The sequence below is a fragment of the Hipposideros armiger genome, unplaced genomic scaffold (assembly GCF_001890085.2).
Source record: "Hipposideros armiger isolate ML-2016 unplaced genomic scaffold, ASM189008v1 scaffold_1185, whole genome shotgun sequence".
Taxonomy (NCBI): Eukaryota; Metazoa; Chordata; class Mammalia; order Chiroptera; family Hipposideridae; genus Hipposideros; species Hipposideros armiger.
In genome coordinates, this window is record NW_017732535.1 from 56,473 (window position 1) to 69,194 (window position 12,722).

Consider the following 12,722-nt stretch of genomic DNA (forward strand, 5'->3'; position numbering starts at 1 on the left):
CTCTCTCTCTCTCTCTCTCTCTCTCTCTCTCTCTCCCTCTCCCTCTCTGAAGTTGAGACCTTTGCAGGTCCCTTGGCCCATATGTCCGATTCTTCCATTAAAAAATGACAGTTGGGAAGAAAATGATATTTGGGGGACAACTCTATTGCTTTTGTCATTGCAATGTCAGAGGAGACAGATCTGGAGGGGGAAGAATAAACCAGAGACTAAGTGCCCACACAAATGTGAGAGCAAAGACAAGATTATTTCAGTTTTAGGGAGTCTCCCTGCAGCAACTCAACACTGAGGACAAGCAATATGGGACCTCAGATTGGAGGGAAATGGCCCTGAGTTGTGCAAATGGTCCACCGCTTTGGTTTCTTTTCTTTGGATCACGTGGAACTATTTTAACTTTCAGAGACAAGAATGTGCAAAAGGAGCTTCAACACTGGAATTTCCAATTTGATACCAAATTTTTGTCCTTCTCAGGAAGAGTTTTGAAAGAAGTGAGAATTTTCCAAGGGAAAAGAACGGTAAGACCGTTTCAAAATTGTCATAGTTGGGTCAAATGAATAGTAAGTAACACAAAGAGAAGCTATAATGACTCAGTCTTGTCAGTAATTCTGCCCTCTCTTCTTAGGCTACTTGTTATTCTATATGAGAGAACAAGTAATGAATGCATGTCAAGTGCTTGGTATATACAGTAAAACCTTGGATTGCAAGTAACTTGGTTTGCGAGTGTTCCGCAAGATGAGCAAACATTTCTAATAGATTTTAACGTGGTAAACGAGCAATGTCTTGCAATATGAGTAGTTTATTCCCGGAACGAATTATGCTCACAAACCAAGATATTACTGTATAGTAGACTTAGTATTATATCTCTATTACTATTGTGGTCAAATGATCTTCCAAATCTATCCTGAAGAGTCAGATACCTAAAATCAAAGCAATCCAGAGTAACCCATGATAGAATGCCAGTGTTAGTAACCTGTATCTTAAGGGAAAATATCTAATTCGGTCATGACTGAAGTTCAAAATCATAATATTTCAGTAGGAAAGAGCACAGGCTTACAGTGAAAGGATCTTAGATGACTTTTTTTTTTTTTTTTAGCTGAGCCATCCTGCCACCGGTTGGCAGCTCAGCGGCAGCTCAGCTCGGGCCGTGAATCAAACCGGGGACCCTGTTGCTTAGAGCTCAAACTCTTGAGTGAGCTCTTAACCAACTGAGCCACTCGGCCGGCTCTTAAATGGCTTTTTTAAAATGAAGTTTTATACCATGTTTTGGGATTCTCTTCCAGTTTGAGTACCATCCACAATTTGCAGAGTGGTCCAGAGAAACAAGAAGTGGGCCCTTACTCAATGTCAAGTCGCTGGATAATTGGCTGATCCTCTATACGAAGAGAAATTACGGAGCAGCCTTGTCCTTAATGCAGAGTCTACGGAGAGTCACACCCACCATGGGCATAGCTATGCGAGATGCCAAAATGTAAGGGGAACAGAAATTCCTTCCGCTTTAAAAGTCAGTTGTTGGCATTCTGAAGGTGGAATAACTGAAAATATTAAACTGTGGGAATTGATTGCTTTATCAAAACTCTGAAAGTCTGTAAACAAAAATAGCTTAATCTACTCCAGTCAACAAATATTAAAACAGGCTCATGCAATATATGGTGTGTAGTTTTGAGGATACAAGTTGAGGAAGATACAACAATTAGCAACTTGATGGGAATGGATGGGGTGACGTGAACAACTAGTTCCCAAACGTGTTTCCAAAAATCGAACTTGTTTTATTTTTATTTTATTTTATTATTATTATTTTTTTAGCTGAAGCATCCTGCTACCTGTTGGCAGCTCAGCAGCAGCTCAGTTTGGGCCGGGACTCGAACCACTGTTGCTCAGAGCTCGCACTCTTGAGCGAGCTCTTAACCAACTGAGCCACTTGGCTGGCCCTCAAACTTGTTTTAAATGCCTATCTTGGCATTTTGTTTTGTCTTGCTTTATATCATGTTTCGTTGGCTGTATAAAATATTTCTTATGTTTCACAGCTCATTACCTTTTGAATATAGATATGATATACTTATTTTCTAGGCTTGAAGTAAGTGATACAGTCAAATCCTATGTTACCGTCTTAGAAAAACATGATTCATCAAATATACAGATGGTAAGTGTATGTTTGATATCTGCACAATCCTTCCTGATTGTTCTACAACTGTATTTGTATGTGTTTTAGAATTTGGAATGTTGTCATTGGTTTCCTGAGCTAGGAAACAAATACAAATTTACCCCTCTACTGTAGCTAAGTCAGACGTCTGGGTTTTAGCTACTACTTGATATCACCACATTATGCTAATTCTTTCAGGCTGGAGGACTTGGAATTATTATTATTATTTTAAGTCTCAAACTGAAAAACACCATACAAATATAAAGTAATATGGATTATGGTTATCATCACATCCATCATTTTCTTTCCCCTGTTGTAACCTGTGAAGTCTATGATCTCTCTCTTCTAACATCTGCTCTACTCTTTGCTCAGTAATTTTCTTGGGATCGTTCCTTTCCTTTCTCCCATGCAATGTCTTCAACCAAGTCGTCATTATGTTGTATCTGAATTACTAAAGCAACTTCTGTTTTCTTTCTTCTTTGGGTTCTTTCCCCTAATTCATCTCATGTTCTTCCTTCTGGATGATCTTCAAAAAGATCTTTGTTCCTTGCTCGTAAAACCGGGAGGTTTCTCCTGTTGTCTTCTTCTCCATAAAGCCTAGACTTTTCTCTCCTTTTAGTTCCCACTAAGGAACCTTTGAGGATACCCTGAAGGATACCTTCCATGGGCCATACTCATTCTCAAATAAAATGTCTTACGCTGGAAATCTTGTTGTACTTACATTTTTTTTTTAAGATTTTTATTGGGGAATTGGGGGTATGGGAACAGCGCTGGGGAATTAGGGGAAGGGGGACAGACAAGTTGCTGTTGTTTTGTTCTTCAGTCTAGTTGTGGAGGCCGTTGCTTCCCTGGCCCAAGCTGGCACCATCATTGCACTCTTCCCAGGCGAGGCAGATCAGTCGCTAGCTTCTGGACGGCCGCTCATGGTGGCTGCTGGCCGCTCACGCTGGCTGCTGGCTACATATGGTAGCCCATGGCAACCCACTGCCACAGGGGCTGCAGCCTACGCTGTTGCCAGCGACTCATGGCAGCCCAGCTCCAGGTTGAGCTGTTGTTCAGCATCTTAGCTGCAGAGGGCAGTGTCACTGGCCCTCATATGTGGATCCGAACCGGGGCCCTCTGGCCTCCCAAACTAGTTCTTAACCATCGCGCCACTCGGCCAGCCCTGTACTTACATTTTGTATCTTGCTTCCTGTTACGTGATTGACTCCTGTGTCTCTTCTCTGGCAGTGAAGCTCAGCCAGATCTGGGGAGCGTCCACTGGGAATCAGCAAAACGTTACATTTTAGTACATTAGGATCAGAGCTGAAGGGGCCTCAGTAGTTTGACACCCAGCCCACTCTCTGAACAGGAATTTCTTTTGCTCATTTAGCATCTGCCTGAAAGCTAAAGATTGCCTTTTTAATGGTGGGAATTTCTTTTTAAAATTTCCTTTATCTCTTGCATGGGAACTTGTCCCACTTTTACTCATTTATCCTAGTTTCGCTTTTTGGAACAATATCATCTTTTGCTCAAGGCAGCCCCTTAAATATTTTCAGGTATGTCAGATTTTGGAGGGGGGGGCATGCCTACAGTCCTTCTTCTGTGCGCTCGGAATGACCGATAAAATAGAGATGGGAAATTATGTGCAAAACTGTCTTTTAAGCACAAATGGAAACCTCCATAGACCAGAAATAGAAGGGGATTCATGCATGTAAGCAGGGGTGAAGCCAGTGGCTCCCAGATTTCAGAGGCTATGTGGTATTGGGCAGGAGGCCAGAGCCAGGCTATGTAAAATAATCCATTGGATGTGATAAGAAGACATCAAACCGTATACCAGGGGTGCCAAAAAAATGTATACAAGTGGACACTTTGGTCAGTGTTGCTCAAGCAGTAGTTTGCTGTAATCAGAAGTGACTGGATGCTGATGGTAACCACTTTGAGCACCTCTTGTAATTGCAGAAATCAAACGTGACTCGTATTTATCTCTTCTTATCAGTATATATTGAGTATTACAATTTTAAAAGTTTTTTCCTTTCTTAAAATGTGTATACATTTTTTGGCACCCTCTGTATTTATATTAAGTCTGAAATAAAATGTTAACTTCATAAATATGTAATACGGATTGGCAGTAACACTACCAATAATTAAAAAGTACTCATATAGCTTTGCAATACATTTCCTTATGGGGTATGCAGACAACAGCTTATAGACCACTATTTAAACAAGTCATGAGAAGGAAGCACAAGTGTTTGAATACTAAAAAATGAAATTCTATAAACGTGTGTGTTGGAGGAGTAAGGCAGACATAGAGAAAATAAAAGTACATTTAAGCTATGGGATATTTTTTTTTATAGGAATGAAAGCCGATCTAGCATTGTGTTAATAATTTAAAGCTAAAAAAACCTAAACATGAAATGCAGTGATCTCACATATAATATTAATAACCTGTCCCTGAAAATCAGACATTTGCAGTAAAAATACCAACTGGGAACATAGTCCCTATAATTTAAATAGAGACCCTTAGTTTTGCTTTTTAAAATCACGGTTACACATTAATCTAATGTAAAACCTCTAATTTCTGTTTTTCTGAATATTTAAAAACTTCCATTTCTTCTAATTTTATATATTTTAACATAATTCAGGCTTATGAGAAACAGTTGCAAAAATAGTACAAATCGCTCTGTAATTATCATCCAGATTTTATTAAACTTTACCACATTCATATAATCATTTTCTCTCTCCCTCATCTATCTATCTATCTATCTATCTATCTATCTATCTATCTATCTATCTATCTATCATCCATTCATCCACCTGCATATAATCATACTTTCCCTCTCTTTATGTATGTAACATATACAGAGGCCAAAAAAAATGTATACACATTTTAAGAAAGGAAACCTGTATTAAAATTGTGATACTTAATATATACCAAAAACAAAAGATGAATACAAGTCACATTTGACTTCTACAATTACAAGAGGTGCTCAAAGTGGTTACCATCAGTATCCAGACACTTCTGATGACGGCAAACTACTACTTGAGCAATGTTGACAAAAGTGTTCATGCATACACATTTTTTGACACCCCGCATATGTGTGTCCACATATGAGTATACATATGTTTATGTGTCATTATTCACAGCAGTTAGAGTACATATGTGTGTGTTTTCCTGAGCCATTTGTCTAATATGCATCCCTAATTCAAATTCAACCAATCTTCCCCTTTGTAGCAAAACAAATTATTTTTCTGGTCCACCAGGGATCACCTGAGGCATCTGATTGAGATGCTTGTTTAGTCTCCTTTCAACCTGAAAAGTTTCTTCAGTCTTCCTTCTGTGGCCTTGATATTTTGGAATTGCACTGGCTAGCTGGTTTACAGAACAATCCTCACTGTGCCTTTGCCCATTTCCTGGTGACTCCATTTAGGTCCTGCATTCTTGCAGAATCCCTTAGACCAGCGGTTCTCAACCTTCCTAATGCCGTGACCCCTTAATACAGTTCCTCATGTTGTGGTGACCTCCAACCATAAAATTATTTTCATTGCTACTCTATAACTGTAATTTTGCTACTGTTATGAATCGTAATGTAAATATCTTTTTGTTTCCTGATGGTCTTAGGTGACCTCTGTGAAAGGGTCGTTCAACCCCCAAAGGGGTCGCGACCCACAGGTTGAGAACCGCTGCCTTAGACGGTATGCCGGGTTCTTCGCAATTCATGATATCAGGAAGCACATGATGTTGATTTGACTGTTAGTTATAATTTGATCATTTGATGAAGGTGACGTCTGGTAGGTTTCACCATTTCAAAGTTATTATTTCTTTTCTTTGTGATTGATACACTTATTGTGGGATTACACTTCCAGACGGCAAATTTATGATTTCTCATTGAAATTTCACTCACTCATTTTAGCATCTATTGATGATTCTTGCCCAAAACAATGCTTATGGTGCTCACCAAAATGGTGATTTTTTTTTTAAGATTTTTATTGGGGAATTGGGGGAGGGGAACAGCACTGGGGAATCAGGGGAAGGGGAACAGACAAGTTGCTGTCCTTTTGTTCTTCAGTCTAGTTGTGGAGGACGTTGCTTCACTTGGAATTATCATTGCGCTCTTCCCGGGTGAGGCAGATCGGTCGCCAGCCTCTGGACAGCCGCTCATTGCAGCTCTTGGCAGCTCACGCCAGCTGATGGTCGCTCATGCTGGCTGCCAGCCACACCAGCCCACTGCAGCAAGGGCTGCAGCAGCCTACACCGTCGTCCCCTCATGGCAGCCCAGCTCCAGGTCGAGCTGTTGTTCACCATCTTAGCTGTAGAGGGCGCAGTGTCACGGTCCGCGTTTGGGATCCGAACCGGGGCCCTGCTGCTCAGAGTTGGTGTCCCAAGACAGCTCTTAACCAACAAATGGTGATTTTTATGCTTTCAACATTCCTTCTATATTTATTAGTTCTTCTATATTCCTTCTATATTTAATAGTCTATCCTATTGTAAGGAAGACCTTTTCACTTTATGTATGTATGTATGTACGTATGTATGTAAACATGGACTCATACAATATTATTTAATGGATTGTAGTCTTTTATTCTCATTTGAAGCTCACTTTGTCCCTTTCGCAGTCACTATCCTATAAATGTGACTGCTACCCTGAGTTCTATCAACATAGCTTGGTATTGCCTGTTTTTAAACTTTACCTAAAAGAGTTGTGCATTTACATAGCATTTTGTGCCTCTTTTTTTCTACTCAACCTTGAGGTTCATCTTTGTTGGGTGTAGCCATAGTCTGTTCTCTTGCTTGATATAATATCCCACTGTTTTTAACTTAATCCATTTTATTGTGGATGAACTTTTGAGATGCTTCTCGTGTTGCTGTTACTTATAGTACTGTTATGAATACTTCCGTATGTGTCTTTTGTGCATATAGGTGTGTATCTCTGTTGAGGATTTACCCAGGAGTGGAATGTTCCATGTCATTAGATGCTGCCAATCAGTTTTCCAAAATATTGGGTTGTCGGAAAAGTCATGATGTATCTTTGCAATGAAAAACATAGAAAAAATACATCATGACTTTTCTGACAACCCAATAGTTGTACCAATCAGTGTACACACCCACCATCAGCTTGAGCATTCTTATAGCTTCATGTCTTAACACGTAGTATTTGTTATACATCTAATCAGTTTGTTTTGGAGTGGTAGACACTCAAATTTTAACTCAAGTAAGTACCCTTTGCTGGCAGGACATGGTCTTCAATTTCTGTCCTTCTCCATCTATGAGGTTGTCAGATTTTTCATAGCTTTTCAACCTCTCAGCCACATTTATTGGGATGAGCAGATACCACAGGGTGATGTAGCCTCTGTTGCTGGGATCATCTCTCTGGGTCCCTACTTTTCTCCTATCTTAACTCTATAATTCTTTATTGCCTTGTTAAACTGGCTGAACCTTGATCACGCATGCCCCTCTATTGTCATCAGCTGGAATAGCTCTTCTCAGGAAGAGATAGGTCCATGCTACTCCAGAAGCTGACATTTTAGGAGACAATGTTAGCTGACCACACTCAGGAAACTCAGAGATCATCAAATAAAAAAATTAGAATCTAGAAGATTTTTAACTCATATTTAAAAGCTTGACCCCACTAACCTAATATATACATATATCTGTATATCTCTATCTCTTTCTCTATCTCTAGTGATACTTGTGTGTGTGTGTGTGTGTGTGTGTGTGTGTGTGTGTGTGTAATCTGTACCCAAGACCAGGCACTTTTTAAAAGCGTATCTGTATGTTTGTTTGTCTTTAATTGGTCACAATGGGCTTGGAGGAATCTTAGGCAAATAACGAAGGACCAGTCTCCTATTGACCACAGTACACTACAATTAGAAATCATTAAACCACAACGCTCAAGAACCAAAGAATTATTTTTAAGTAACAACTATATTAGAGGATAATGTCAATGAAAATTGAAAAAAAAACCTGATAACTCAGAAACCATGTAAGTATTATGCATCAAAACCTATGAGAAACAGCAAGCTAGAAATGAGAGGGTACCTACAGCCCTTGATGGATACATTGGGAATGAAGTCTGAATTTTAATGAACTAAGAAGAGTAAAGCACAATAAAGAAGAATGAAACAAGCAATAAAATAAGAGCAGAAACTAAGCAGAGAGTGACCAACAAATCTGAATGTAACCCACAAAGCTGAAAATATTAAAATTTGATGTATTCCAGACTGAAAAAAAAAGTCAGAGGAAGACTTAATAACATTAGGAATAAGTAAAGTTCCTTTGGGGAGGAAAGGTCAGCAGAACACCATGAATCAGAGTGTGCCAATGAATTTGAAAATTTGAAATAATTTTTAGAAAAATAAAAACTATTAGCTGGTTAGTGTGGTGAATTATCGAGAAAAAATAGTTCTCTTAATCAAAGCAGATAATGCATTTGATAAAATTGCACATCCTTTCAGGTGAAAAGAAAAACTCAATCTAGAATGAGAAAAGACTTTCCCTAATCTGATAAAGAATGTCTGCCAAAAACTTTCTACAAGCATCATCGTGTTAATAATAATATACAGAGGGTGCCAAAAAAATGTATTCACATTTCAAGAAAGGAAAAAACTGTATTAATATATATTGATAACAGAAGATGAACACAAGCCTCATTTGACTTCTGCAATTATAAGAGGGCTCAAAGTGGTTACCATCAGCATCCAGACACTTCTGATTACAATGAACTACTGCTTGAGCAACGTTGACCAAAGTGTTAACAGCTCTTAAAATGTGTATACATTTTTTGGCACCCCCGGTATGGATGATTTTCCAATTAGTCAGAAATAAGTCAAGCAGTGCCCTCTCCTCCAGACTACTGACTGTCCCACTGGAGGGCCTAGCAAATGTTTGGGACCTTAATCTGCTGCTTGTAAATCAAGCAGTTTCCATAACTTCCAAGCTTGTGTGCTCAGGGGTGCAATGGGGATCATAGAATTGATCTCAGTAGGTTGTTGAGAGGATAACTGAGGCAAGTAAAATTCTTGGCAAGTGCCCCTCCCCTAGGGATCACCCCGTAAATGGTGACTGTCCTGATTATGATCTATTTCACTCTACATTTTTACTCCAACCCTGTCAACTCGATAATCAACTCCTGGAAATTGAATAACTAGGACTAAAGGATTTTGTAAGTTTAAGCGATTGATGCATATTGCCAAATTTCTTCCTCACCCTCATCATGGCTTAATATAATGTGATTCTAGACCCTTCACCGTCATCAATTCCGAAATTTATTAAATGGAGAGACTCTACTTTGTCAGCATTCCACCTAAATAGCTTCCTCGACGTGATGTCCGTTTCTCATAACACTGCGTTATTGCATCTTGGAGAAGATCATGTTTGCTTTCTTTCAAGGTCGTATGTGTGCTGTCCAGTGACAGGAAAGAAATGTATGATGGCATTAAAAAATACCTGTGCGTCAACTGCCCGATTCCAAGCCAGTGCGTGGTGGCACGGACCTTAGACAAACCCCAGACGCTGATGACCATTGCCACAAAGATTGCCCAGCAGATGAACTGCAAGATGGGAGGAGCCCTCTGGAAGGTGCAAACTGGAGTACGTTGCATGTTGTTGCCTTCTCTTTATTTCATTTGTGGGTGGTGGAACTGGTTAAGATTCTGTTTCTCTATTTTTAAAATTTAATTGTGAAATTTACTTGTATTCTGTTCTAATTCATTTTACCATTTAAAAAAAAACCCGGAAGTTGCAGAATGCGATGTTCATTGGTATCGATTGTTTCCACGATATTGTAAATCGACGGAAGTCAATTGCAGGATTTGTGGCAAGCGTCAACGAAGACTTAACCGAGTGAGTAAGCGTTGGTAGACGTCATTCAGTTGGTAGCAATTTATGGACCAAAGAGGAGGGATGGACCTGACTAATGGTGTTGGCTTTTTAGCCACGCATTCTCCTGATCTTCTGACAAAGTTAGGCTCCCGAAATATTTTGCATGGAGGGCTCTGCATCATTTCCTGTTGTTGCCTAAAAATGTTCAACAAATATGACAGCTTAGACAACACCCACATGTCCACGCACAGTTCTCTGGGTCAGCTGTCTGGGACCACATGGCTCTCAGGCCTTACAAGACAGAGGTGAATGTGTTGCTGAGCTATTTTCACAGGAAGGCTTGGGCTCCTCTTCCAAGAGCACATAGTTGTGGCAGAGTCCGTTTTCATGTGGTTGTAGGACAGAGGTCCCTGTTTCCTTGCTGGCTGTCAGCTACAGGCCATATTCAGCTTCTAGAGTTTCGCCCACATTTCTTCTTGCATGCCCGCTCCCACCACCTTCCAACCAGCCAGGGTACATTGAGTCCTTGTCCTACTTCGAACCTCTCCGACTTCCTCTCCTGCCATCAGCCAGAGAACACTCTCTGCTGTTAAAGGGCCTCATGAGATCAGATATGGTCCATGTGGAAAATCACCTTCTCATAAAGTCAACTTGTGCCATGTAACATAATCACAGGGGCAATATCTCACTACATCCACAGGTTCCAGGGAGTTAGGGCAGGTAGAATGCTGCTTACCACATGCTCTGACCTGTGAGTCTCTACATAGTGACCATTAATGCACAGGAAGGCACTTAGGATGTTCATGGGTGAAGACAGATCCTACACCTACAGGCCCTTGTCATCATACGTTTATATACAATGCACATGCAAAAGGAGGCATATTTCTATATCCCATGCTTCTCCTTTTCTCCAGGGACCCTTTTATTTTCCGTGCTTAGAGTAGAAACCACAGCACGCCTTCAAATGGATTTGCACACAGCTCAGTTTATAGTTCCTTGCACATTATGATGTGTGACCATCACAGGTCACCACTATGTTTAACGATGTTTGTGGCCCATTAGGTATAAGTCCAGAGTATTCCTTAAGGAAGACGTCTGTGTTCATAGATGACCGTGTTTTTTTCCACTCACGCTTTATTTCACTACAGTAGTATTATCTTGCTCTGCTTTTTTTTTTCTTGAAGGGGGGAATTAGAGAATAATGCTGTGATAATAGGGAGGAAAAGCTTTCATTCACTCAACAGATATTTTTGAATGCTTGCTGTGTTCAAATGCTGAGAATACAGCATTGAAAATGCCTGATCTCGTCCCACGGTGTGCGAATTCTAGCAAACAGGCAGACAGACAAATACACCATCTCATGTGAGGTCTTCATAATACTCTCAAGTAAATAAAAAAGCACTAAGGAGATGGAAGTGTGGAACAAATATGTAATTTTACTTGCCCTGTGGGGAAGCGGTCATAGTAGCTGTTAAATTTCCAAAAGCACACCGCTCCCTCAAAGCAGATTATTATGGGTAAGCGATTGTTTATAGATCGGCCTAGAAACAGGAGTCACCAGGAACACTGGGTTTTTATTTCATGGTGTTGTTCCCCAGCAGGTGAGACTGACAGAGTCAGGCACATAGAAAGTGTGTATAATTTGTGGACTGTGAAGGAATGCTCCCATTCTGTATTACTATTTGTGTGCATTCAAAAACTTGTAATGCCTAGATAGCAGAAGAGACCAATACTTTGATCTTGCAGGGGAATGAAAGAATGGATCCTTAATTGGATCCTCAGCTACCAAGAGTGACTTTTTTTGGGGGGGTGGGGGTGGTCATGGATTAATTCAGAATCAAAGTGATTAAATGTTAATCTAGTTTTCCAGACTGATGGCTTATTTCTCCAAACAGGTGGTTCTCTCAGTGTATCTTCCAGGAATCAGGGCAGGAGCTTGTGAACGGGCTGAGGGCCTGCTTACAAGGTCAGTGTCCTGTGAAGTTTGGAGCACCTGAGTCTCACCCAGTAGATCTCCACCAGTGGAGAGATTGTCTCCAAGGGGACATTTAGCAATGACTGGAGACACTTTTGGCTATTGCAACTGGGGTGGAGGTGCTACTGGCATGTAGTCTCGTGGGTAGAGGCCATAGAGTCTCCTAAACATCTTACCACGCATGGGACAGCAATACCCCAACTAACACCACCACAGAAATTCATCTGCCTCAGAATTTCTACTATTGTTGTTAAGAAAACATGGACTAGATTGAGGGCTTAAGCAGTGAAACTCCTGAAAGCTACAACATTGAAAAATGAACCTAAAAGTTGTCAAAAGAAGCAGTGGCCAGTTTGTTCCAAGTTACGGTTTATTTACATGTGTTTCTGATTTCCTTTCAGAGGCCCTGAAGCTCTGGTATGAACGGAATTCAATTCTGCCGTATTCTATTATTGTGTATCGGGATGGAGTGGGAGATGGTCAACTTCAAGCTCTGATTGACTGTGAAATACCACAGATTGTGTCCTCCTTAAAGAGTATTTTCAAATCACAAAAGTAGGTATATAAATGTTGTGAAGCACAGATTTTGCATTTTAGTCTTTGAAAAACATCTATAACTATTATGATGTATGAATTATGAGAAAGAGATTGATACGGACAGAGAGCGTTAGCGGATGGATGGGGAGAAAACAGGCCCTCACATCCCTGACCCTGGGGCTCCACACCCACGTCAGAGCAGAACTGGAACATTGTAGTAGCAGATTGCTTCCCCCCATGAAATCCCTATGAATCTCTTTTTTTTTTTTTTT

The 12,722-nt window shown here is 40.3% G+C and overlaps 1 protein-coding gene and 1 long non-coding RNA gene across 2 annotated transcripts in view; one reads left to right on the forward strand and one right to left on the reverse strand.

Annotated features, from left to right (window-relative positions):
• LOC109376744 (piwi-like protein 3) overlaps window positions 1–12,722 on the forward strand; it is a 51,096-nt gene that overhangs the window by 34,131 nt on the left and 4,243 nt on the right. The window contains exons 12-18 of the mRNA XM_019632844.1: window positions 394–512; window positions 1,278–1,465; window positions 2,065–2,137; window positions 9,507–9,707; window positions 9,856–9,959; window positions 11,834–11,904; window positions 12,315–12,468. Coding sequence (XP_019488389.1) covers window positions 394–512; window positions 1,278–1,465; window positions 2,065–2,137; window positions 9,507–9,707; window positions 9,856–9,959; window positions 11,834–11,904; window positions 12,315–12,468 — 910 coding nt within the window. The remainder of the gene's footprint in view (window positions 1–393; window positions 513–1,277; window positions 1,466–2,064; window positions 2,138–9,506; window positions 9,708–9,855; window positions 9,960–11,833; window positions 11,905–12,314; window positions 12,469–12,722) is intronic.
• Window positions 1–12,722, reverse strand: part of LOC109376745 (uncharacterized) — a 37,123-nt gene that overhangs the window by 12,637 nt on the left and 11,764 nt on the right. Inside the window, exon 3 of the long non-coding RNA XR_002122774.1 lies at window positions 3,313–3,397. This is a non-coding gene — a long non-coding RNA (uncharacterized LOC109376745). The remainder of the gene's footprint in view (window positions 1–3,312; window positions 3,398–12,722) is intronic.